The 26533-nt window shown below is 52.7% G+C and overlaps 1 protein-coding gene across 2 annotated transcripts in view; it reads right to left on the bottom strand.

Moving 5' to 3' along the window:
- The window catches only part of PIK3R3 (phosphoinositide-3-kinase regulatory subunit 3), a 78916-nt gene that overhangs the window by 27918 nt on the left and 24465 nt on the right, over nucleotides 1-26533 (bottom strand). Inside the window, exon 1 of one of the 2 annotated variants that reach the window (XM_064665339.1) lies at nucleotides 4834-5024. The exons of the other annotated variant lie outside the window; for it this stretch is intronic. Within the exon in view, the coding sequence (XP_064521409.1) occupies nucleotides 4834-4939 (106 nt within the window). The 5' untranslated portion in view covers nucleotides 4940-5024. Of the gene's footprint in view, nucleotides 1-4833; nucleotides 5025-26533 lie in introns of those variants that run through there. 2 annotated transcript variants of the gene reach the window in all.

Below are 26533 nucleotides of genomic sequence, written 5' to 3'. Positions count from 1 at the left end.
ATGATGCTATTTTTTGTGTTCATGTATTTAATTGAAACCTGATGAGTGATATTCTTTAACAGTTAGAGCCATCAAAACGAAAACGAAATGCAAGGAATGCAAAAGCAAGCCTGAAATGCAATCAGAAATAAAAAATGGTTACAGCAGTCATTAAGTGAAAAGGCCAGTAGAGAAAACTAGGTATAAAAAGAAGAGAATATAAGCATTTCACATCACTGTCCTCATAGCAGCTGAGACTCCAATCAAACTAGGATTTTCTAGGATGTGCAGAACACAAGTGACTGAGCCTAATTTACTCCCTCCTCTACCCCAAACCAGCCTGCACAAACTTCCTGTCTGTAATAAGGCATCTCTCAACCCTAAACATCTACTTTCTTTGAAATGGGATTTTCAGCAAGACCTAAATTAGCAAAAAAAGACAGTTGCAGCTACAGTGCTGCTGTCTTGATTACATGCACTAGTAGAACTAGCTTTTTTTTTTTTTCTCTTTAAGATGTGCAAGAGCAGAACTTTTCTTTGATAAGCTTCTGGAGTCAGCTCAGATAAGCTGAAGGACAATACTGACAGTGCTATTAAAATTTGCATCTGTTCTCCCACTGGAAAACTAGTCAGGCATAGACACGCAGTGTTCACCTACATCTGGCTACTGTGTACCACACACCCTAATTGAGAAGCCACACTCAGTTTCCACTGCAACATTGATAATGATACAGCACGCCTGGTATCCCAGTAAACACTGCCCTGGAGCTCGGAACCCTGTGTTTTCCAAATTACAATTATAGTATCGCTCCCCTAAAATAAGGGTTGTCAAATTATATATGAGAAGAAAATAGAAACTATAATGAATAAATACAGTTTTTCTCCTGAATACTCATCTCACTCATACACTGGCAGTGCTGCTTTTACAAAGTAGACTAAATCAAGCAGCCTATAGACTATTGTTGCCCCCCCCCCCTTAATTATCAAAAGATTTTGTAGCAACAGCATTGTTACAGCCAGTCTCAGCACATCAGGCATGGAAAAGTAATATTCTTGAAAAAGACAGCTGGATCAAGTTATAAACATAGTTGGTCATATTTGGGTCTAATGGGCTCCAAAAAGGCAACTTTCCTATAGCTTTAGGTCAAACAGTTATTGTAGTATTTAGTCATAGACAGACAGAGCCCATTCTGCATTAGGAAGCCTACTTTAAACTTGTGGTTTTCTTCATAATCCACACAAATGAAACTAACCTCTAATTTGTAGTTGAGCCAAATATCTTTACTGACATCTGTATCAGAAATCCCAGTGGAGCACTCTTACTGATTTTCATCCAACTGTGACAAAATGTATTCAGTGATTACACATTTTATCATCAACGCAACTGATAATACATCCCAGATCTACAGAGAGAAAGACATTACTTAGTCCTACTGATTAGAAGTTAGACAACACATAGGTAGTGGTGCTTGAGGTCCTCCAGTAACTTTTGCAGTCAATTTGACATCCTCTGTTCAAAAACTCAACTTCCGGCAGTAACGAACTTTTGCAGACCTGAAATAAAAACTAAATTAAATCCAACAACCTATTTTCTTGTCTTTTCAGACAGCAAGACCCACGGGAAGGACAAACACGTGAATGAACCCCCAACAGACAGTTTCCTAATGCCAGAACCCAGCACATGATGCTGCTATGGCCATAATACTCTAACTTCATCCATCACTGGAAAGTTGAGGAGCTGTGTTAGCTCTATGCAACTGATGGTTCCAGCTGTGTCTTTAGATGATGAACGTTATTTGTTGCATGTAGTATTATTTGCCACAGAGAAGTCCTACCTTATGCCAGTGACAAATGTATAAATGCAAAATGAAATGTAAGCAGAAGGAAAAACCATTAGGTAACAGGAGTCACCCTGCTGGTTTTCATCACTGTGGCTCCAGTGTTAGTTGTACTGCTTTAAATTTTGCTTTGTGAAGCTGGCAGAGGTGAATCCCTAGTTCCACCACTCCATTTGGGAAAACTGTCCCACTCCTGCATTTAGGATGGATTAAAGGCTATCAGAAAGCTTGCAATCCTTTGTTGCCCTGGCCCTGCCTCTGCTAGAGTCGGGGAAAACTCGTGTGTGAGAGGCATTATTGTTATTTTTGAACTTTCAAGCGAGCCCTTCCAGCAGAGAGGCTTCAGGACCTGCTCCCAACATCCATTTACACCTACAGCCCTGAACAGCAAACACGAGCACACTGATAAGCTGGTGCAGGTGCACTGAGGCCTGACAGAAGCTCCGGCTGCGCTGCAGGCTGCCTGCCATCACCAGATTTTATTTCTGCATTATTATTGGGCAGCGCTAAGGTGGGTATTAAGAGAGCCTGCCAAGATAAATTAAAGGTCTACTGGCCCTTAACAAGAAACAGTATCCCCACCCTTGCCTCGGAGGTTACGGGTGACACCGCGCATTATGTTCACCTTGCTTTTGTCTTCTGCCTGAAGTTTAGACGCAGTAAAATGTAATCACGGGCAGTCATGCGTGATCCCAGACACTTGGCTCCCGGAATCCGCCAGTGCCCGGTGCTGCGGCATAAAGCCCAACCGAAAAGGGATCTCTCTCCAAAGGCAAGTTCTGGGAACAAAAGAGCTGTGCTGCACATCGCCGGTTCGTGCGCTGCTGAGGGAACATCTCGCCGCCGCTCAGCTGCTCCGGAGCTCCGGGGAACGCTGCACCGAAAAACCTCCACAAAATTTTTGTTGGAAGTGGGCCAAATGGAGCTGTGGTTGTTACCGGGTGCAAGCGCAGCGACTTTATCCCAAGGCATGCCGAATGTTTAAGCCTTCCAAATAAATTCCTCCACGCTCCCCTTAGGGATGACCTATCATCCCAGAGCGGAAAACGCCTTCCCACCCCACCTCTGGATGGGGAAAAAGCAGAGCCCCTCTGCCACACTCTCCCTCCCTCCCTCCCCCTGCAATTTAAAAGTTGTAGTTCTACGAAATCAGGACATACACATGGGGATTATCCCCTGCATCATTTCCAGCTCTGGCTCTTCCAGTTTGAAAATATGAAAGATAAAGTTACTGAGCACTCCAGGGATCAGCCTGTAACATTAAGTCCTTTTGCTAACTGGTGTTTGGACTGTGCAGAGCCTTGATCCCTGACAAGAGGGCTTCAATGATGGACATACTGACATTATTAATGATAGGAGAGCTGCTTCTTAATGTAAACTTTGTAAGGCTTCCTAAGAATTTTGCATGGCCAAATTCCTGCAGAAACACTGGAAAGTTGTTTTCTGACCAGTTCAGTTAGGCCAGCCCTTTTCAGCAGCCTCTTTGCACTAAACCATTCAAGGGGCTTTATGCTTTTTTAATAAAAACCCCACACCAATTGCTTTAAGCCACCTACAATGGGACTTAGGTATTTGTTCACTTGATACAAGCACATACAAATACTAACCTCAGAATCAAAAGCATTTGCAGGAAAGATATCCTTTGAAATTCACAAAAGAAAACAGATTTGACTGAACTTTAGGCTTTCAGGAGCAACATCTAAAAATAGGTAGTGTCAGCTATGTAAGAATTTAATGACTAGTGGCCAGTATTGTGTTTCTGAGAGATCTGCCCAGTTTTCAAAGCGTCAGAGTTACCAGAGGAAGCAAGTCCTTGAGATCCAAAAAATCTCAGGATGATCACCTCCTCCTCTTTTTAATTAAAGTACCACATACCTCCAGAGAGCAAAATACAGCTCACTGTGCTGAAACAAAGAGACTAAACCACACTTGCAGATACATGTCACGATTGAGGCACAGGTTGAAAAGAATATTTTGAAAGTACATACCCCACAGAAGACACCACTTAGAAGTACTTATTTGCTATCAATTCCTCTGCAGGCTAAGATTTTTGGTGCATATTTTACTGTACCTTCTGGCTGTACAGATCAGAGTCCTGAGAAGATAAAGGCCCTCCAATTACCTTACTGCTTTCAGCCTGTTTGACTCTTACAGGTACAGATACAGTTTCACCAGTACCCATTTAGCCTTACTTTAATTCCTTACCAAAGAAAGACTCGCCCTCTCCTCCTCCACCTCCTCCTCCTCCTAAGCCTTCCCTCACTCTTTAGACACAAAAGAAACTTTCTGTCCCATCTACAAACTTCAGGCAAACGAGGGACAATGCATTCCCCCATTGTCAGCACTGGCAGTCCACGGGGGTGGGGGAGTGTGTGTGGGGAAAAGTTGCATCAAACCCTTTTGAACAAGGTTATTAAGTGTTATCAAAGTAACAGTGCCTCCAGGGATGGATTGCAGTCTGTTCCCAAGTATTATCCCCCCAGCACCAAAACCCAGCGACAGCACACACCTCATCTGTCAGTGCTGGAAGAGAGCTGGGGAGAAAAGGGTCTCGGAGACTGTAAAAGCGATTAAACTGGAACTGAATGGAGGTGGGTAAATCACCACCATCAAAGTGTTACAGGCACATAAAGGCACACAGGTGAAGAGGATAATAAAAGCGCTCCTCTAGGAGCGAATACATCCGAAATATACGCTTTTCAATAAAGGCTTTAAAAAAAGGAGACTCGGGAGAGGGGCTGCGAGCAGCTCTCCTCCTCCTGCCTCCTTCCATCTCCCCAAAGGCATCATAAATCGCTGTTACCCTCCCACCTCCCCCCCCCAAAAAAAGCCCCCCAGTATCAAAATACTTTAGCCCAGGAGACAGCGAGCTCAAGTCCCTGGAAAGTTTACACAAAGTTAAACTACAGATATTAATTCCCCCCCCCTCCCCCTCTCCTTTTATCTCAAAAGGGAAAAGTGTGCAGGAGGAGGGAGGGCGGGGATGGACGGCAGCACCCAGGCTTCGGCTCCCTACCTGGAGGGTCCATCTCAATGTAAAATATCAGCTCAGTGGAATAGGGCATCATCACTTCCCTCCAGTCCGTGTCATCGCGGTCCATATCCCACACCGTGTTGTACATCGCGACAGCCAAGTCCCGGCAGGGTTGGGAATGAGAGGTTGGTTAGCTCGGCTTTTAACGGAGTGGGGGGGGGGAAGAGGAAAAAAAAAAATATAGGAAAAAAAAAAAAAAAGCGCCGAGAAGGATCCACCTCTCTCTAAAATAACACTTTTAGCAAAGAGAAAATTAAAAAAAAAAAAAAAAAATTGAAAATCGCAAAATTAAACTTAATAAAAAAAAAGCCTCCACGCAAGTCACCTCAGCAGCTGCCCTGCAGGAACTAAGATAGGTAGTTATATATATAATATATATAGAGAGAGAGTGCTTCTTTTTGTTTAAAGAGACACCTTTCCACAGAAAAGCCACTTTCCTGAATTCTCTCTAAAAAAATAAAATAAAATTAAAAAATCGCCGTTTTCGGGGTAATTTTTTAAAACACGGGGCAAAACAAGCCGCCCCACAGAAAAGCGCGGGGGGTGGCGATGGTGGGAAGCAGCGGATAAAAAGGGGGCGATTTCAGTCTCTGGATGAATCCTCTCCGCCGGCGGAGGACGAGAAAGGAGGCGGCGGCGGGCAACAATACGGGCGGGCGCGGAGCCCGAGCGGCGCTGTGCCCGCCGGCCGGGCTGGGCTGGGCGTGTGGGGCTCAGCGGCGGGCGGGCGGCCCGCGGCGGGGCCCGCCGTGCCGTGCTGGCGGCGCGGGGCGGCGGGCGGCGCTGGCGGCGGGCGGCGGTGCCGGGCTCGGGGCGGCCGCGCTCGGTGACATTTTAAGCGGCTCTGAGGGGCCCGGCCGCCGCCGCCCGCCTCTTGCCGGGGACGAGGCCACGCCCCCCCGGCGCCAGCGGGGCGGGGCTTCGCACCGGCTTTTTAACCCCTTGGAGGCGAACGGGGGTGTGTGCGAGCGGGCGCGTCCACGAGGCGGAGGAGGGGGGTGGGCGAAAAGAGACGTAAAGGGGTGACATCGCTCTTCATGCTGGCGGGGCACGCCCGGACAGAAAGCCTGACACAGGACAAACATCTATTTTCCCCCTTTCCTAACTGTTACCCGTCTCCCTCCCGCCACTTTTCTCGACGCCTTTTCCTAGCCATCCCCCCCCTCCGTTCTGAGGCCCGCGCCGGCGGTGGTAGGTGCCGCGGCTGGCCGGGCGCCAGGGGGCCGGTGCCGCGGAGCACGCGCGGGGGGCGGGGGGAGCGCGGCGCAGTTGCCAGAGCCGCTGCCTTTGTCTGAGGGAGCAGCGAGCGCCGCGATTGGCGGAGGGCTGCGGGCGGCCCGGCCAATCGGCGGGCGGCGGGGCCGGCCGGCTCGACGGCGATTGGCCGGGGGCGCCGGTTACCAAGCGGGACAAAGGAAGGCGAGCGCTGGGGCGAGAGCGGGGACGGGGCGCGGGGGGACCCGCACCCCGGGAGTGCCCGGCCTGGGCCCGACACCGGCAGCCGCAGCGCGACCCGTGGGGGAGCGCCTGCTGCCCGCACCGCTGGGGGTGCTGCCCCCTCCTCCCCCCTACCGGTGTGCCGCAGCGCCGGGCCTGCCTGCCACCCCCCCTGTGGGGACGGGGTGTGCGGGCACAGGGCGCCCTGTGCGGGGGGAGCCGCTGTCCCCATGCCCGGCTGTGTCCGCTCTGCCGCTGCTTTGCTGTCACAAACAGGGCTCTCCTCCCTGCCCTGCCTGTGCTGGGCCCTGTCAGCTGCCTGCTCTGCGATCCACGTAATAACCCGATCATTTCCGAGGACACCGCAACTGACGCGGGTGTGACCCCCGGGAAAAACCCAGCGCGCTTTCTAGTGACATAACCAGCGGGGGAGAAAAAAAAAAAAAAGACACCAACCAACCAAAAAAAAAAAACCACCAAAAAAAACCCCAACAAAAAATACCCACCAACCCACAGGAAAAGGCACCAAACTGGATGTCTGTCTCTCATAAGCTTTGGGATAAGTCTGAGCTGCGAACACACCCGAAGCGGAACCTCAGCCTGCCTGGCAGCCACATCCCGATGGGCAGCCACAGCCCGCAGCCCACAGGCACCGGCGGGAGGCAGAAGTGCTGCCAAGCTCGGCGCTCAGCCTCGGCTTTAGCGCGGCAAAGCACACTCAAAGAAAGGCTAAGCGAAGTTGAGAAATTCAGGAAAAGTCCTTTCCTGAGACCTCCAGCCAGTGTCGCGGGCACAAGGAGGGACAGCACGTCAGTCTGCGGAGATGTCAGGGAATGCTGGAAAACCCAGCGCTGAAGCTGTCTGCTTTATTTGCGCTTCAAAGTGTGGAAGAGCAAGTGACGAATAATTTCTCCTGCTCTATCAATAGGCAGCAGCTCCTGAGAACATCTCCTGACTTGGGCGAACCCGAGGGTGACTGCAACACTGAGTAACTGAGAGGCTGTACCCGATGTAAGAGTGTGAGGGAAGATCTGAAGTTTGCTGATGTATCACAACTTCCACAGCCAGCAACTGAGAGCAGGCTGCTCCAGTAACAGAGCTCCTTGAGGGACGGACAGCTGCAGAGGAGCACAGGGCTTTGATTCAAATCACTCACTGTATATAAATTAATTTTATAACCCCATCCGCAAATTCTGATTAATCCGTGATAGCCAGATACGATTCCTTTTTCTAATTTTTAAATTAAATTCCTTGGGCTGATACAATATATTGGCTCCAGCGTGTTCAAAGGGAAATAGAAGGACAGCCCACTCCCCCAGAGAAAATTTAAGCTGGTGCTGTGGGTACAAGCCATTGGCTGCCCAGTGACAGGGTGAGGGGCACCGCACAAGGGTTGGGCGTGGGTGCAGCTGGAGAGGTGGATGCTGCTTTGCAGACCCTGCAGAACTAAAAAATGGGGCTGCAGTCCCTATGGCAGCCCCCAAACTTAGATTAGCAGCTCTGGCAGAGGTGGGGGAGGAGGCAGACTCGGGTTGAAATTCATTTTCCCCCTTCCTGCACCTCATTATAAGTTCCACCCACATAAGACCTAATTACTTGGCTTTTATGCTGGCAAAGTGGATTTCATCCTTGCTGTTTCCCATGGTGGTTCCCTTCATTTTCATGGCGGCACTGATGGTTACAGCTTATTGATGTTTTCACTTTAGTGATTTAAAGCGGAATACATTTTGTTATTAGCACTGGTTTCTCTCATTGCTGCTTTAATCAAAGATGCAATTTAAGGCAAAGGATTGTGTGTAATGGTAAACAGTAGGATAATGCCTTGAGAGAACAGAATATTAATGTGTTTTTATTTCTCAAAACTGTACTTATAATGTATCTAGGATTGCTTGGCTCCCAAGACGCACGTATGAGGTGCTCCCTTTCCTACCACAACACCTGCCTTGCACAAGGGGTAAGCGTGGTGTGCATGTGTGTGCTGAGGGGGGAGAGGGAGGCACATGTGCTGCCTCACACACTGCTAAACCCCCTCTGTCTGTGCCTCTCCTCCACAGGCACAGGGTCTGACCACGGAGCATCACGGCAGTGCCCACAGGGAACAGACACAAAACCCGGAGCACGCCGAGCGCTCAGGGATGCTCAGGGTCTGGTTGAGCACTGGGTCCCCCCAGGTCAGGAAGACCTACATTCAAACACTGAAATAAAATAATGGTGATTATGGAAATGCTGGAGGAGGGGACCTGGTGCCCCACACTAAGGCTGAAAGGCAAGAAGTGAGCCCGGTGCCTGCTGCCTTCCCATCATCCTGCATCATCGGCGGCCATGCACTCACTCACTTTCCTTCCCGAGGATCTGACAATTTGCATTTCAAGGCAAGATTAAATATTGAAGTTTTGAGCGCTTCCATGTGCTTCAGGAGGAGCCAAACAGACCCGCGCTGGAACAGGCTGAACACAGAAAAGCCATTTGTGCCAAACTGCTTGGTTTCCTCTTTGCAGAGCCATGATAATGTGATATCCGACAGCTGAATGTAGGCCACAACAGGCTTTTATAGTTGGAGGGGTGGAGGACGGAGGGAGGGAGGGGGCTGAATCCACGGTGCTGCCAGCCAAACGCACGAAAACGATGAGAGATTTTTGGGGCAGGCTGGAGACTCCTGGCCACTCCCAAGATCCACATATTAGCTGCACTGTTAGCACAAGCTCAGGGCCTGCTGGAGGGGAGCCTGGAGAAGGTAGAGCAGAAAGGACAACTCCCTGGCCGTCAGTAAACACTACATGAAATTCTTGGCCTTGTGCTGCACAGACACTGGGGTTTGTGGAGGATGGGCCATGACTGGTGGCCAGCTTCCCATGGAGGCAGCTGCACCTTGCAAGGAACAACCAGTTGCAGCAGTTTGGTTTAGTTAATGGATTCTTACTGCCTGTTTCTCAGTTCCTGGTGATGAGAAGGAAAAGGCAGGAGGGTTGGTCTGCTTTGGCTTAGACACTGCCACTGGGGCCTTGGCGTGGCTCGGTGCTGTGAGCTAAACCTGGGCCTTGCTGGTGGGAGCAGAGGTGTTGGGAAAGTCAGAGGGTCATCCTGCTTTCCTGAACCTGAGTGGTGCTGGTGGAATGGGGACAGTGCAAGCACCATCTTCCCCATCAATTGTACAGTCTGAGCCCCAAAAGTACCACAGAGACCACAAAGCACTTGCCACCAGATTAAGAGTATTAATCCCTGCAGGGATGAAGTAGCAGCAGTTTCCCTCCACTCATCCTCCAGCACCTTCATGTGAAATGTGATGGGGTTTTTTTAATAAGGGTTGTGATTCCTCCTCTCTGCTTTATAGTCATTTTATGTCCTAATAGGCTGCAAAACAGTTGCCTCACTCCACCCCAGATGCGGCCACATTTCTGTGGTGAGGAAGAACTCTGGCAAGTGCGCCGAAGTCGGGTGCTTTGGTTAGAAAATTATACATTGCATTAAAAACCTGTATTAAAGAATAATATGCGGTCTGCAAAAACATTCAAACAAAACACTTCAGTGTTAGGAAGTGTCTTATTTACAGTGGTGGGAGCTGCTTGTGCCCTTTTCCCTCCCCTGTCCACAGGGTAAAGATAGAGCTTGGGATAGGGGCTCACGTAGGTAAAGGTCGGAGCACAGTGCGTGCACACAGAGCTGAGCTTGCAAGGAATCATACATTAGGCATTTCCTAACTTAAAAGCAGTTGGCTTTGTATTGTAAACAACATTCTTTTAACTTAGGAAATAACATTTAAAAAAAGAATGAAGAAAAAGATTTTTTAAATAAATGTCTACAACGTAGGTTGTTGCAGCTGGACCTAAGGTATTCCTCAGCAAGGTTTGGGCTGGCCTTTCCTCGCTGCTCCAAAGGCTTCTGCCCAAAAAAATTGCAGGAGTAACGGTCCAGGATGGAAGCAAAAAGCTGCTCTCCTGTGAGGGGAGAGGAGGTGTGTGTGGCTTTTGCAGCTGGACAGTGGCCTGCACGCTGGTGGACACATCTGCACCAGAGGGTGCCCAGAGTTGGGCGTGCAAGGGGGTGGGCACGGGGGGTGGGGGGTGAGGGAAAGGACACACAGCGCTGAGCTGTGCTGAATTGCTGCTTTGGCAGACAGCACCGGGCCAGCTCTTTAGAAAGTTCACGTTCAGTTATTGTTTTGACAGGCTGCCAAAGTTTTCCTGAGGAATGCAGGCAGCAGAAGGGAAATGGTGATTTTCAAACTTTTTTTTTTTTTTTTTTTTTTTTAAATAACTCAGCCAAACCAGAATGGAATTTCATGGGAAAAGTGAAAGGTACATCTCTAGCCTCGGGGCATCGCTGCTGCCAAGTTTCAGGGTCTGGCTGCGAACAATGGAGGTGTCGAGCATCTCCAGAGCAGGGCACCCTTGCACACACTCGCATGTGCTCACGCACACTCACGCACGCACTGGAAGCACCTTCTCCGACGGTAACTGCTCCCACCCTTCACCCAGTGCTCCCAGAAAACCGATATTAACTCGCGGTGCTTTAAAAAAAGAGTATCTGTGGTGTAAAAGCAGACAACAAAGCCAGTTTGCTGCTGATTACAGGTTTGCAGCTTGGGAGGACACTTAGGCGCTCTCCCCCACCCCAATCCTGGCCTGCTGCCAGCTGCGCGGGGCTCCAGGGACCCCCCAACCCTCCCCCTTCTCCCCACACGCTCTTCACTAGGTCGGCCCCAGAGCCACAGGGTATTTTTGCAGGTCTTCCTATCTCTAGGAAGGGTAGGAAGTTGCAAGCTCCCCTCCTCCTCCTCCTCCACAGAGGCAGGAGAGCAGCCGGTGAGCCAGGCTCTGGCGCTGCGGCACCCCGGGGTCTGCGGGGCTGTGGAGCTGGGCTGGGGAACTGCCAGTTACCTTATATTTTCCAGTACACTAATTTCTCTTGTCATCTTGCCAGTGACAAACAGAGAGAGTTAAACAGAGCAATCCATTAAAGAAGCAGCCTGACAGACCGATTGTTAAGGGTTTCAGCGATCCCCATTTACACTGGCTTGAAAAAAATTTTGCCTCGAGCAGCTCCAATTACAGAATTATCGGACCACACTCTGGTCCCTTTGTGCACTTTGCATCTCTGTCATCGTTCCAGGCCTCTCTCTATTTAGTTGCTTGGAAATGGTGAGCAAAATGGAAGGAAACTTGTAACAAGTTCAGAGAAATTAGAAGGGGAAAAAAGAGAGAGAGAAAAAAGCCATCTCCCCAATTCTAATGTCCTAAACCAGAACACTTTTTAAATGTAACACTGTAGAGGAATTTAAAATATTTTTCACTTCCTCTATTCATTGCTTTAATGCACTGGAACTACTTGCTTAGATTTTTTTCTTTTCCCAAGGAATGTACAATAACCACTCTGTAAATTCCTCAGGTCTGATTTTAAGAGGAACTGTAGAACTTTATTCATGGAGGGAAGAAATAATCCCAATACTTTCCTGCATTAACTCTTTCTTTTTAGTAAAAATGGCAGTGTATGTTTTGATCCCAGCCAGTGATGCAAGTGGCAGGAAGAGGAAATCAATGCCACCTCTAGGAAAAGTGAGGTCTCATCCCTGCTCTGCTGCCATCCCACTTGGTGACCTTCAGGCTGGATTGCCAGCATGGGTTTGAAGGTGGCACCATTCCCAGTAGGAGGAATTCTGGAAAAGCCCAGAGGAGTGGTCACTTCTGCAAATGCAAAGCTCAAACTCTGTAGATTTGTTATTATTCTGAAAAAAACCCAACTCAGTAGTTTTCCTACACTACGACGCGAAGCTGAAGGGTCCCCTAACCCTTCACCCACAGCTGAGACAGGCACAGCCCACCATAATGCAGCAGCTACATGATGTGGACATTATGCCCCCAACCCAAAGTGATCTCACCTATTTATCTTCCAGCAAATTTTCCCATTCCTGGCTTCCTGGATGATTTTACCATCCCGTAGCTAGTGTTATCCTAGTACTCATACCCTTATATATGCAGAATGTGTTACCCCAGGGTTAGAAAGCTCCCATCCCCCCTTTCCTTACAGCTGAGATTATCTGGTTTCACAAGGAGGAAGAGTGAGCAAAGCCACCCCTGGGTACTGCTGGAGGAGGCTGAGATCAAACCTCGGTGCTAACGCACGGGGGAATGCTGGCTTCCCTCTGGCCCAAAACAGAAGGCAGTTTCTCCTGGTTGAGTCCCCAGTCCTGCCATGCAACTCCCTTGGCCCCATCCCTTTCCCTGGGACGTGGTGGAGCTGACCCATCACTCTTTGTGTCCAGGGAACCTCGCTGCAACACATTCGTACTCGGGGCTCTGCCCAGCCCCAGTAACGGAGAATCCCACCCCAGGTTTTGGGTGGAGATGGAAAGCAGGAGAAAAACCCCCATAACAACCCCGGGAGCTCTCAGGGGTATTGAAAAGTCCTCTCATTTCTTATTAATCACTTATGCCAAGAATTCAAACGTCGGCCATGTGTTGGCTGGGGTTGTTTTCCTTGCAGTTATCCACATGCAATTCATGCCTTGGAAAATGACCCATTTACCATCATGCATTGTTGCTTAGCTACACGCGCTTTCCCTCTAAGTTTTCCCAAATGGAAACATGGCTCTGTTTGCTTTGGAGATCATTTTCCCTGGCTTTCTCTGCTTTACAGTAAATAAGCAAAAGAAGAACAGCCTCTGAGCGCTAAGCAAGGAAATAAAACAAACGGCATGGTGTAGGGTGATTGTTTAAAATCCAGCACATGAACATGATGCCTTCCTTGTCCAGCCAAGGAAATGGGCAGGGAGGGTTTGAGCAAAGGCAACTTGCAGGTCAGCTTCTTTAAGACCTTTTCTTGTCTGTCTTTTTCATTAAGGTTGTTTCCCTGCTGAAGATTTCTGAACTCAAACCGGGAATTTGGTTGAATAATGCTGGATTCCCAAGAGAATATTATTTCTATGGAGGACAGGTGGGACTTTGGGACACTGAGAACTCACTCTGCTGCCATGCCACTCCTTGTGGAGTCCTAGATATCCTCTAGAAACATACAGGATATATCCCTTATAGCTGCAAACCACCACATTACTTTGTGCCATGGACTTTATCCATTGAACCCCAAAATTTCACAGATTCACTAAGTCCTGGTTACAGTGGCACAGCTGGAGTTAGGCACAAGTTGGCAGAAGAGCCACTGCAGCATGAAGTTCAGTTTCCCAGCACACCAGGTAAATCTTATGGCTGTTTGCTGGAATACTGAGCCCACCAGTGCCTGTGCTACACAGATGTCCTCGAAACATGCAACAAATCCAGAGCATTTGGAAAGCATCAGCTTTACAGCCCGTGCACGGAGGGACTGCACAGCACGTGTGTGGCTGGTCCCCTGCGTCCTGGGAGCACTGGTCTTGCTAAGCATGTGCCTTCGGGCTGAGCTGTGCTTGCGTCCAGGATTTCCAGATGTCCGGCAGTTCATCTGTTCCTCAAGGATCAGATAAAACTTGCAACATCTTCAGATTTTAATGAGGACAAAGCTTTCGGGTAAAATGCAGCAGAGTCTCTCTCACAACACATGGGTTGGTAGAGAACACAGTGGAAAATCTTTTGTCTCCTGGTGCCATGGCCATGCACTGGACACGAGCTCTTTGTGGAGCGCAGACACAGCTGTCAGCTGCTGGAGCACTGGGTGCCTGCAGCTCTCAGGAATGGGATGCCCCAAAGGGTGAGCTCTCGCCCTGCCTTCTGCTGACAAAGCATACAATGTGTATTGTCTCCAAAAAGAAAAAGGGGAGAGACGAGTAAATTGTGCAGTGCTGATTGCCGGGCCAATACACTGGTCTAAGGTTTAATACAACTGGTTTCCAGGCCAAGAACCTGCCAGAAAATGAAGAGGGATATTGTAGCTATGCAAATCCCAGCCGGTGGGTTGACACATCCCAAACACTGGGGCTCTGTGAGAGCTGCTAGCACCTTTATTGCCCCGCCACTGGGAAGCTCTTATCTTGCTTTGGGGAAACGTACACAATACAGCTCTGTTTGGGGCAATACCTCCTGGATGAACGGCCTCTTAAAAGTGCTTTGGGGAATTAAATGGGTGAAGACAGTGTGAGAAAGAGAGGCAGGGGAAGGGAAGAAAAACTTGCTGCTGCAGTACAGGAGGCAAAGTTGGTGGATACTAAAACCACTAAATAAGGAGTTAGGAGCTATGTCAGACTGAAAGAAGCAAATGTGTGACCAGGCTCCCTGCCACCAGAGGCACCCCAAGACAGTGGCTCAGTCACAAAGCAAGAATCCACTTCCCTGTCCCCTGTGTCCCTTCAGGAAGGACGGGGATGCTCTTGCTTGTGGATGCTGTCTGGGCCTGTGGCACTCCAGTCTTGTCCTGGGCAAAGGATCACTCTGGCTCAGTGCAGACTGGGCACCTGCCCTAAGTCCTGGAGCTGAATCAGGCCAAGGACAGTTTTAATGAATGGAATTCTCCCTGGTTTTATTATTTTTGGAAGCCTGGAAACACCTGCCTATTGCTCAGAGAAACAAGGCAGGCAGGATAAATGTCTGGCAGCACCTCCCGTTTATTCCATGTCCTTCCTGGGCAGCCTTTGGAGCCCAGCCCTGCCAGCACCCTGTGCTCCCCATGTTTGGTTTGGAGTTGGCCCTGTGAAAAATGAACATCAAAAGGGCTCTTTCAGCAAGGGCTATTTCCACATCAAATGCCTACCTCCAGTCCTGAGCCATCAGGGAGAGAGCTCTTTATAAAAGGAGAGGGAAGATTAATATTATTTTTCAAAAGTATAATGGGAGGTTTCCACTCCCCAAGCACTTCAGAGTTGGTTTTTGCACAAAGCCATAATAATTTCAACCCCAAAGGACAAAGAAAAATACATTAGAGGAGGTTACAAATGCCTGAAAAAATAGTTGGTCTGAATAGAAATGTTCAGGTCACTGTCACTTTAGGGGCTGGAAGAGGCTGCTGCTGGGAGAGCCTGAGTTTCCCATAGGAATGTGTGCCCTCCATCCTCGCTCAGAGCAGCAGTGGTGTTCCAGATGCCTGCTTGAGCATGGGGAGGTGGGGAGAACCCAAAGATGGGCTGTCGGAACTGCAAACTGGTGGGAGGGGGAAGGAGAGGAGAAGGAGTGGAGAAGATGCTGGAAGTACCCTGTTGGGCAAGCAGAAAAGGGAAAACCCCGTTGTCAAGTACAACCCTCCCGAGACTCTACGAGAGAAAGGGAGGCAGGAATCCAGCCCAGTGACTGGCTGGCAGTGTGCCTGGACCGTGACACAGCTCTGCCTTGGAAAGGCACCTGCGGCCTCAGTGTCTTCCTCTTACAATACAAGCACAGCATCACGGGGGAAGCACAGTCCTGCAGCTTGACAGCAAGTTTCTGCTCTGTGAGCATAAGCCATTGGGCCAGACGAGTGTATGAACAATTATTTGATCACTTCCACTGCAGGAACCGACTTGACAAATACCTCTGATTCACATGCTTGCAGTCTGCTTCTGAAAAACCAGACTAGGAGCAAGCTCTCACCCTGGAAAATCCGTTGCCTGTGTCTGCTGTGCATCCTTTTCCCATGCTGGCAAAGTTTGGGCCAAATGCAGCAGATGCCGTGGAGCTGGCAGAGCTGCTCTGAGGCAAATGTCCCCAGGCTGGTGGGTCAGGGGTGGCAGGACTCAGAACCTGGGAGGTGGTCTGTCCTAGGGTGACTTAGTGCCTTGCTTGCTTTCTGCTTCTTGGCATTCAACAGAATGAATCTTTTGCTAGTGTGTACCTCACCTTCCTCTGGACTTGGGGTGCAGATGTGAAGTGAGGTGTGGGACAGTCCTTGCAGCCCCAAGCCTCACAGTCACCAATGACATGAGCCCCTGAGTGGTTTTCACTTAAAAGGTGGGTGGGGAGAAAATACTTGTGGGTAAGGAAATGCAAAATGTGATCCTGAGGGCTCGGAGAAACTCTGCTAGTTAAGTCAGATCTTGCCTTTTCCCAGTGCTTGGAGTTACCCATCCGTGAAGAGGGCTGGAGCCCTCACCACTTAAATCCCACTTAAGCCCTAAAGAAAGTACTTCACTGGTGCTTCAGGTTCATCCACTGGCTACCACAGGGACAAAGGTTTCACATTCTCCAAGAAAGCTGAAAAATCCCCCAGTCCGTCTGCTGGAGATTGGAGCTGATGGCCAGAGGGCAGTGATGGGAAAAAGCAGCAGCAACAGGGTGGTCGAGCAGCAGTTTGTCACTGGGTACCCCAGGATCCTTCCTTGACAGCTCCCCTGTGCACCTGGAGCTGAAACAGGGGGGTGACAGCAGATGCTGCTCCTCTCCCTGAGGCATCAGCTGTCTCCAGGAAGGTGGGGGAACCCTGGGAAAGTGGCTTTGTGCTGATGACGGGGTTTGACACGCGGCAGGCCAGTGCTGGGAAAGCCAAGGGGCGCGCTGGAAACAGGAGACGCCTGCGGCAGATGACGGTGCCAGTAGGACATGGCTGGTTTGCTGCCTGCGGGACTGCAAATGCTCTGCCCAAAACAACTTACTCAGATTTACTGTAAGCGGCAGCCTGGCCATCCATAGCTTGTGGTGAATACACCAGCCCTGCCTGCAGAAAGGGCTGCGGAAGCCAAGCTGGCCCCTTGCCCGGCAGGCTGGAGGGGGGGAAGGGGGGGCTCTGCAGCCCTGCCTGCCTGTCCCAGCACAGCACCCTCAGCCCAGCACCCTCTGCCCGCTGCGGGTCCCAGTACCAAGTTCAGAAGCACATGAGGTGGATTTTCTCTTGCCAGGTGCTTTCTGCACCCAGCCTAAGGAGAAGGTGATTCTGTGGATGGAACCCCCCATAATGATTCTGCTGCAGCAGCGCTGGGGTAACTGAGTGAAGGAAAGGGAGGGAATTCCCCCACTGTGGCAGAAGCCCCTCGAGCAGCACAGCAAAGGGACTCAGAGGCCAGGCTGGGTGCTGCTGGCTGGCAGCCAGCTCATCCCTGGGGCACCCGGGGCCACGGCTGAACCGGGAAACCCCCCGGCTGCTCCCAGCTTCCGGCCTTTGTGCGAGCAGGAGCCGGTGGCGGGGCGGTGGCAGTGGGATGGCTGCCATCGTGTCACCCTGGCCTGGGCTGCGCTCGAGGCTCGTGTGTCCTCGCGCCCCGAGAGGTGCTGCCGGATGGAGAGAGACTGTGCAAAGTCTGGCCGAGGGGACTCGCCGTCCCCTCCCATGCAGCTGTGCTGGGAGGGAAATTTCCGATACTGCTGGCTTCCCAGAAGTCAAGGGGAGGTTTCATCCCTGGCTCTGCTGTCTCAGCTCACGCATCCTTCCCGGCTCAGCCTGTGAACCTGGCACGCGAGGCTTAGCGCCGGCAGCATGGGGCAAGACCGAGGGTGGGCAGCCTGTCAGGCCAGGCTCTGTGGGGCTGAGCCAGCCCTTCTCCTGGCCAGAACATCCTCACTGGAGGGTTGCACTGGTGGGCAGTGGGGCTGCTGCAGAGCAACCAGAGCCACGTGCTGCCCAACACCAGCCAGCTCGGTGACATCAGCCTGTGCCATGTCGCCGTCCCCCCGCCCCAAAGCCCCACACCAAAATCCCTTATTGAGGCACCGTGGCAGTGTTGGTGTCACTGGGCTGTGAGGTGCCATAGGGGTGTGCTGCAGGGCCAAGGGACGGGGTTTTTGTCTCTCCCCTCCCTGACACAGAGGCAAAGCATCCTAAGAGGGAATGCCCATAAGGGGAGGGATTCTGCTGGCATGAGCCATCGTGCTGGTGCCTGCTACTGGGCATCAGTGCCCTGGGCTCTGAGGACTGTGCAGGTGATGGAGGATGTGGCTGCTCTGGGGTGGGGAGTCACGAGAATATGGCCGTATCCTACAGCAGCCTTCCCCTGCCTTCCCCAGCCACTCAGCACTGGCTACGGATGTTTTCTTTTCTTATAAGAAATCCACCTGAAAACAAGAGGGGCTGTGCCAGCCAGGTGGCTCTTCCAGAGCATTTACCTCTGCTCTGCATTTAAGCAGCAGTGATTTTTGCTCAGAAACGTCCAAATTTTTGCTCTGCACAAGCTCTGGTTTTGAAGCCACCACTGTGGAGCTCCCACGGACTGAGGGGCTCCTGGCACATGCCCATCTCCTGCCTGTCCTGACTGCAGGACCTGTTGCCAGAAAAATATTGAGTATGGGGCTCAAATGGCCAGCCCAAACCCGATGTGCCCAAGGGGAGGAGCGCTGACCCTGACCTGTGCAGCCCTCCAGCACCAGCTCAGGCTTAACTCTCTCCTCTGCAGGAAGATTTGAAGCCTTCCAGTTAAATCCGGGAAGGAGTTAGCAAGTCTTTGTGGCAGGCGGATTAGAGGCAGAGGTAAATGCTCCTGCTAAGTGTAATCTGGCTGGTTAAAAGCTCAGCCTCTATCCCAGCATTGTCCTTGCTTCTTATAAATATAAGAGACAATTCTGCAAACACACATTTTCCCTATTGCCTACTTAGAGATGCAAGAGACTGGGGAGAGCCTGTTGCCCTCCCCCTCTCCCCAGGTATCATTAGGGTTTATTATCACCCCCCCAGTGCCCTCCTTTCTCTGGGATGGGTTCAACACTGGCAGCCTCTGATCCTGCAGGTGCAGCAGGAGGGGGATTACAGCTCCTGGGGCCACAACTCAGGGCAGGTGAAGGCAGCAGAAGCTCCCAACACTGGGGAAATGGAACTGGGGGTGAGAGCCAGGACCCCCTTTCTCCCCACAAGCCAGGGTTCCTCCAATCCCATGCCCTGGGGAGCCCTCTGGGTGGAATGGGGCAGTTGTGGGATAGGGACTGGCAAGCCAGGGGTTCTGGTCACTGTGGAGCATATAGTAACTCAGAACAGAAATGAAAAATTATCCTAACTGTGCAAAAGTAGGTAACACTTATCTGATTCTCTCTGAAAACCTCTGTTCTGGAGCTGGTGGCACTAGGGGGGCACAAGAGGGTGGCAGCTCCACCTGTGACCCTCCCTGCCCTGGCCATCCCACCCTTGGCAGAAGCATCTCTATCTGCACTGTCCTCTGCAGGTGACAAGACTTCTTGGGCAGTGCTAAATAGGACCTGTGTGCCAACCCCAGGAGTTTGTGGGTGCCCTGGAGAGAGTCTCTTCTTCCCACAGCTGGAGGGTGCACAGATGACCTCTCCTAGGGGATTATGGCTGAAGTGGGGGGCTTTCACAGGGAGAATGAGCAGGCAGGGATCAGGGTCTTACTGGGATTAAGGTATTTTCCATGCATTTAAACTAGTTGTCACGAACCCAGAGCTACCTAGGAGTGAGTGACCAGAGCACAGTACCAAAGGCACTGGAGAGAAGAGCAGGGAGAAGCTAATACCCACCCTGACCCTCACCCCAGGGCTTGCAGGGAGCAAGGGGAAGATGCTCACAGAGGCTTGCAAGCCCCCAAAGCCCCAGGGATGATCCGTGGGCTGTGATTCGAGGAGAGGTGAACAGGTGCTGCACAACCCCAGTGAGATGCCTGCTGATGGAGGAGAGCTCGGGGAGCTCGGGGAGGGACAGCAGCAAGTGCCCAGGGAGACAGCAGAGCACCATGCCCTCTCTGGGCCAGGACAGAGGGGTCCGTTCCGGGAGGCGTGAGAGCTGGGTGGCTCCAGGAGCTTGGTAACCTTAATCCTCCCTCAGATTAATGCTCAGGGGAGCTGGGGACAGTGTTTAAACCTGCCAGAGTGAGCTCTCGCGTTGAGTGCAGCTCTGTGGTGGGGTCGGAGGGGGACAGAGAGCACAGGTTAAGGACAAGAAGAGGGGCAGGCAGTCCTGTGGCCTAATCTGACATGCAGCTTCAGATTCTGTGGCCATGTTGCTGGGCCCTGCCCTCCCTGGGAGCAAAGGGATGGGCAGCCTGATGACCAGCTCCATGCCGGGGTCACGTCTGGCAACGCTGCCTGGCTCCAAGAGGCTGCTGCTGGTCTGGCACTGCAGGGCCCCTGCAGGCTGAACCCCTTGAGCCAGCCCAAGGTGGAAACCATGTGCCCTTGGAGGGATGCTCTTCTGGGGGAATGCCTGCCCGTGACGAAGTCTCCGGGATGAAATTCCTCTCTCAGGATAAATTGGGTTCCCTGGGGCTGAGCTTTCAGCCTGGCTCAGAGGAGCAGTGCTAGGATTCTCAGGGATGCTCAGACAGCCCATGTTCCTACCCACATAGACCCCAGACTGATCCCAGACCTCAGCAGAGGACTGCCTAGCTCGTGGCATTAGGAGCCACTCCCCTCTGCAGCCACTGGCATTGCTGGGGTGCTTGCAAGCCCACGCAGGGGCAGAGCAGGCCAGCTGGCAGCCCTGCAGAGCAGCCTGAGCCCCAGCTCCTCACCCAAAGCAGGTGCAGAGCCCTATGCAATCCCCTGGTCCCAGCCTAGCAAGGACTTCGGGCTGTGTCCCCAGCCCCAGCTGAGCAGGAAATGCCACATGGATGCCATTAGAGGAGGTTCCCATCCCTTGGCAGTGCGGGTGCAGCTCTGTCCCGAGCTTCTCCTGGTCCGAGCTGTTTTGCCAGGCAGCTGGCTTCAGCACAAAGGTGCCACCAAGATACACCAGCGTCCTCTGGACCCAAGCACCAGTTACACCTCCTTCACCCCTCCACAGCCTTGGACTCTCATGGGAACCTCCTGTCCTGTGCCTAATCCAGCCCACGGCTCCATGCTCCCCAACCCTGCCACCTGTCCCAGGGAGATGCCACAGGGTATTGTCACCCATCCCGATGTGGCCAGTGTTACCTTGGGCGCCTCCCTGCTGGGCTGGGAGTGGCCTTGCAGGGCTTGCAGGTGCTCTGTGCTGTCCCCTGAGGCAGCGAGGCAGGATGGGATGTACTGTCCTAAGTGGCGTCTTAACTAGATCTGATCCAGCCTTGCAAAGCCACAGCGCCTTCAATTCCCTTAGCACTCCAAATCTGCTACTGTGCATCTAAGCGGATTATTTTAAATACCCCATGATGGACTGCTCCTTTGTAATATAAACCAGCCTCGTGTGTCCCATTCCCCTCCTATTTGCTGTGATTTAGCTGCAGCTGTGACAGCTAGAAGTCTCCCCAGCTCCCTCTGCTCCCTAGGAAACATCCCTCGTACCAGCCCCTTCCCCAAATCCTCTCTCCCCTGTGTTTCCAGATCACAGGGATGCTCCTCCCCACACATCCTTTCACATCTTGGGGTGAGTGATGGCTGTGGGATGTGCTGCCCCAGAGCTGTTTCATCTCTACCCAGAGCTGAGCCCCTGCACCAGCATCACCCCCACCTGCACCTCAGGGCCAGCCCAGAGAGGCTTTTGCCCAGAGAGGGGCCATGAAGGAGCCCTTTTGGGTGGGTTTTTCCAGTTTTCAGGTTTTTTGCTCGAGCTGACTGGCTCTGACACCTCAGTCCTGCCATGAAGTCAGCCAAGCAAGAAAGCAGCCTGACTCCCACTCCCGCTGGGGGGTTGGTTTGGGGAGCACAGGGGCTGGTGTGGAGCCCACCCACCCCCGCTCTCGGCAACAGCAAAGAAGCCACCACTTTTCGAAGCGCTTCCCTTTGGGGCTTGTCTGATTAATGAGGGCTTGTTATTTCCAAACTGTTTGAAATCGTGTTTATTTTATCTGCCGCTGGATTCCTCTGACTCAGGGCTCATCGTTAACTGCCAAAGATGAGTGACAGATCCCGCTAATTACAGCTAATGATGGCCTTAAAGGATCTCTGTGCTCACACGTGTGTTTGTGTGCACACATGCCAAGGGCCATTTATAATTTAAAGTGGGGAGAGTCGTTAGCATAAACCATGCCCAGATTAATTGCAGAGAGCAGCCTCTCCAGGGAGGATGCTCACCAAGAGGCTGTGGTTTCAAGCACTGGATGCTGAGGGCGGCACAGGCTGCCTGGGCAGCATGGTCCTGAGCTGGGTGTCAGCCTCAGGGACACCAAATCAAAGCCACCAGATAGGAAATGTTTGGTGCAGAGCAGCTGGTAGGGACCAGGGGACCCTAATATGTGGCACAGACACAAGTGGCTCAGAACCATTTAGGGCCATGGAAGCTGAAGTCCGGCAGAGCCCTCTGCGGTGTTTTCCAAGTGGGAGGAGCACCATGCCCGAGACCCAGTTGTCCCCCAGTTTCTCTGGGAACAGGCAGCTGGAGAAATGGGAGACACTTTTATGGCCTCCCTGAGGACAAAGTAGCTGCAGGAGCACAACCCATTAGTAGACACCAGAGACCTCTCAGCTGGGGAGCTGGGGCTAGCAGTGCTTCCTGCCTTGAGGAGAGCTCTCCCCTCTTTAGTCCCTGGGTAATCCAGCCAAAAGACTTTGCTTTTACCTTTATTCCCAGGAAGGAAAGAGGGAGGATGGAGATGATGAGGCTTTCCCCACCCCTGGGCTGGAGGATGTGGAATGAGAAGCAGTGGCTGCAGGAGCTCATGGCCACCACCCTGGCAAGGGGTCGGGCAGGTGACTGCTCAGAGAGAGCAGGCACATCCCATGGACAGGCTGACTGGGGGACTTGAACGACCTTCCACACCGAGGTTTGTTCCAAGCCCTTCCCTAAACCAGCTCTCCACCTGCCTGGGCTGACTTTGACCCACCCCTGCAAAGAGGGTGGACAGGGACAGATCCATGTGTCCCCTGGCTCCATCTCCTCACCCTTCCTCTCCTTGGGGGTCCAAATGATGCCCTTGCACCTCTCCCAGTCCTCCCATCTCAGGTCATGGAAGAAGTATCCAGAAGGAAACCAAAAGCTGTTCCAGATGGCAGAAAGCTCGGCAGAGCAGAATAACTGTTCCCCAGCCCTTATCTTTCTGCAAACCAAGTCCACCTTTCTTGGAAAAAAGTAATTCCAGCTCCTCGGTCTTCCTCAGGGCTGGCGAGCGGCAAGAGCGAAGCACCAGCCCTGGCTCCCCAGGGAGGGGAAGCGCCATCCTGCAAAGTGCTTCTATATTGGTCTGTGCCACAGGAAAGTCTAAATTGGAAATGATGGCAGCAGCAAGAGCCAGGATGCCAAGATGGACTCCGGGGCCTGCACAAAGTGATTTCAGGGGCTGGATGTGCTTGGCCCAGGTGATCCCTGCCAGCACAGGACACCGCTGTTCTAATCCTGCTAAAAGCTGGGTGGAAACAACTTGGATGAGGGCTTTTGGCTTCCAGATTCAGGTCAAGACCGATGGCTCATGAATTTGTCTCGGATCTTTTGAATTGTTCTGGTCCCCAAAACACTCAGGTTTCTCTTTCTGAAACACTCCAAATGTTTCAATTTAAGGGTCTTGCAGAAACAGCTGTCAGAGGATGTGGAGCAGAGCTCCCCTCAGACACCTGCAGCCACTCAGTAGTTGTCACTGCTCCTGAAACAGCCCAGCAAGGCTCTTCAGGCAGGACCAGCTCGGGCTGGTGCTTTTTGCATTATCCCCCTGTCACTGAGGGCTTCAGTCCTCCAAACCCTGTTCACAAAGGGGTCCTGGGTGCTCCTGCTCTCCTGACCCCACTCTTCCCCTGGCATGGCTTCCTTTACCATGGTTCCTTACCATGGTCTCTCCCAAGTCCAGGTGATATGTTTTTCCCTCTATGCCATGGCCAGTGTGGGGTGCATGACAGGGCAGGCCACCACGGGGTCCTGGGCCTGGGCACCACGCTGCAAGCTGCTTGCTCAGCAGCATGTTGAACCCTCCCCAAATAGCCCCTGAGATCACCATCACCCAGTGAAAGAGCCCAATTGCAAAGAAAACAGGGAAGCAGCTGAAAAAATAAAGGCGCTGCCATGGCACTGTGCACGCCAGGTCGGAAATTTGGGATGGTGCCGAAGCACAGCCCCGGATGCTCCTCCCGCCCCAGGGCATGAAGAGCCGACACAGAATGGAGAAATAAGAGGTACGACAGGCCAGAGGGAAGGCACTCTGCTGATGGCACCAAGGATGGGCAGTCAGGACTTGTGGTCCTCCAGGTACTCGGGAAGAGCCAAGGATGATGCAGCCACATCTCTGTGCTGTGAGATGGAATGATCCAGCCCTAGCTCTGTGTGTCCTGGGGACAACACAGTGCCAGGCTGCTCAGTGAGATGCCAGCCTCTGTGGGTGCCTCAGCTCCTTCCCCACCTGCAACCCTCCCCAAATGCCAGAAGTATCCAAAAGACGGAGACATTGTCCAAAGAACAGCCGTAAGTCTCTCCCAGAGACTTGGTGTAGCCCTGGCTGTGAGGCAGTAACTTTTTGAGCTGAAGGATGAATAGAGATTAACTGGACAGACACAGCTTTGCTGGGAGAACTGGAAGGTCAAGCAGCCTTGAGGTCAGGATAAGAGGCAATGCCAGTGCCTGCCTCCCAACCCTGTACGTACTACTGCCAGACTGAGACTGCCAAACCCATTGCACCTCTGCCCTGGGCCCCTGGTTGTCTCCAGCATCAGCTGGCCTGGGGGCAGGAGCAGGTCGTGGCAGAGCTCCGTGCCCCTGGCCCTGCCGGAGCGGGCAGGGTGTGGGTGGAGGTAGCAGTCCCTGCCCTATCTGCCAGCCTGTGGGATTAGCTGTGCGGCATCGGGAGCAGCTCTAGCAGTGGCTGGGTAAGAACAGATAGACACAGATAAGGCAACCTGAATCCCGGAGACGGCGAGCCAGCTTCATTAATCCCTGTGCATCCAGGCGCTGACGAAGATGCTATCATCCCATTTCCTTCCCCAGCAGCTTGTGTGTGGCTGTCAGTCCTGGCTCACACAAGGACAAAACCCGGTGCTTGCATGGGTGGCCCCTCTCTCCCAGAGCTGCTAAGTGGCTCCCATGTCCCCCCAAGGACACTGCTGGTACAGGGATGCAGCCAGTGCAGGGATGCACAACCTGCACAGGGATAGAGCTGGTACAGGCATTCACAGCCAGTGTGGGGCTCCACAGTCCCTACAGAGAGATATGGACGGGGCAGGGGTACAACCAGGATGGAGACCCCGAACAGTATGGGGACACACAGCCAGGATGGGGACCCAGGTGATGGGGACAACATGTAGCCAGGTTGTAGACCCTGCCAGGGGACACAATGCAAAGGATGGAGACCCATGGACAGTGTGGGGACATACAGCCAGGATGGGGACCCAGCTGGCATGGGGACACATGCAGGAGGACCCTGTAGAGCGCTGGGGCATACTGATGCTGCAAGGCAGAGGATGACCAGCAGTGTCACCCACCCCTGTGATGGCCTGGGCTCCACATCCCTCCCCAGGCTCCTGCTCTCCAGCTGCAGTGAGTAGGAGGGTTCAGCACTGTGCGGGCACACGGAGGGAGGGACGCACCGCCAGGTCCCTGCTGTGTCCCCATCGTTCATGCTGCAGGCTGCTCGGGGATGGGCTCAGCGTGGCACTCCCCATCCCGTTAGCTCTGGCATGAAAGCGCCCGCCGCTGCGGCAGCGGGGCCTGGCCATGATCCCCACTTCCAGGTAAACACACGAAACAAGCGGCTCGCCTTCCCTCCCTGCCCGGCATTCCTGGCCGCACAGACCCACCATTCAGCCCCGCCACCCCACACAAACCCCCAGTGTTTGGGAGAGGGCTCTCGCTCCCGGCGGAGCTCCGGGGGGGACACGCTGCGGCTGGGCAGCTGACACACGGCCAGGCTGGAGCAGGGCCAGTGGGCACAGAAAGAGGCGCTGTGTTTTGGCCGGATCCTGCTGTGCTGGGGTAGGGGCAGGGGCAGAAAGGACCCCTTGTGTGCATAGGACCCAGAGGTGCCCCCATCCCTCAGCTGCAGCCAGAGTCCCATGAGGCCGTGGCAGTGGTCACCAGAGGCTCAATGGGGTGGGAACCTGAAGGGGTGAGGTGGTCAGAGGCAGGGGATGCCCTACTGCCATCCAAAAGATTTGCAGTCCCAGACTATGTGATACAAAAGCAGTGGAGGGGATTGACCAGGGACACATTCAAGTGGTGGCAGAGGCAGGAGTGGGAGGCAGCTTTCCCTGGGCATCACTCTACCACTTGCAAGGATGAAAGAAGAGAGTGCCAGATCCTGCCCCTTGGGCTCTTCTCCTCCAATCTCCTAACCCTATCCCCAGACTCTCCTTGGCACTGTTGGGGGTCTGTCCTGCAGCACAGTCTGGGGTGCTCTGGCCACAGCAGGGCTCAGAGGACAGCGGATCCCTCTGGGGAACCTGGGACCGAGCTGAGCATATCCCTGCCTCAGCCACGAGCATCCCTGTGGGGCCAGGCTGAAATGGAGAGGGGAAAGCAGGAGGCAGAGCCTTGATGCTCCAGTATCCCAGCTGTTCCTTCTGCTGCCTCTATCATCCAAAAGCAGCCATCAGTGCTGTCGATGGGGGCATTGTCCCCTCCTCCATGCCTGGCACCTTCCTCCCTTGCTCTC

This window comes from Pseudopipra pipra, chromosome 9 (assembly GCF_036250125.1).
Source record: "Pseudopipra pipra isolate bDixPip1 chromosome 9, bDixPip1.hap1, whole genome shotgun sequence".
NCBI lineage: Eukaryota > Metazoa > Chordata > Aves > Passeriformes > Pipridae > Pseudopipra > Pseudopipra pipra.
The sequence above is the reverse complement of the archived record's forward strand: the minus strand, read 5'-3'. Positions and strand labels throughout refer to the sequence as shown.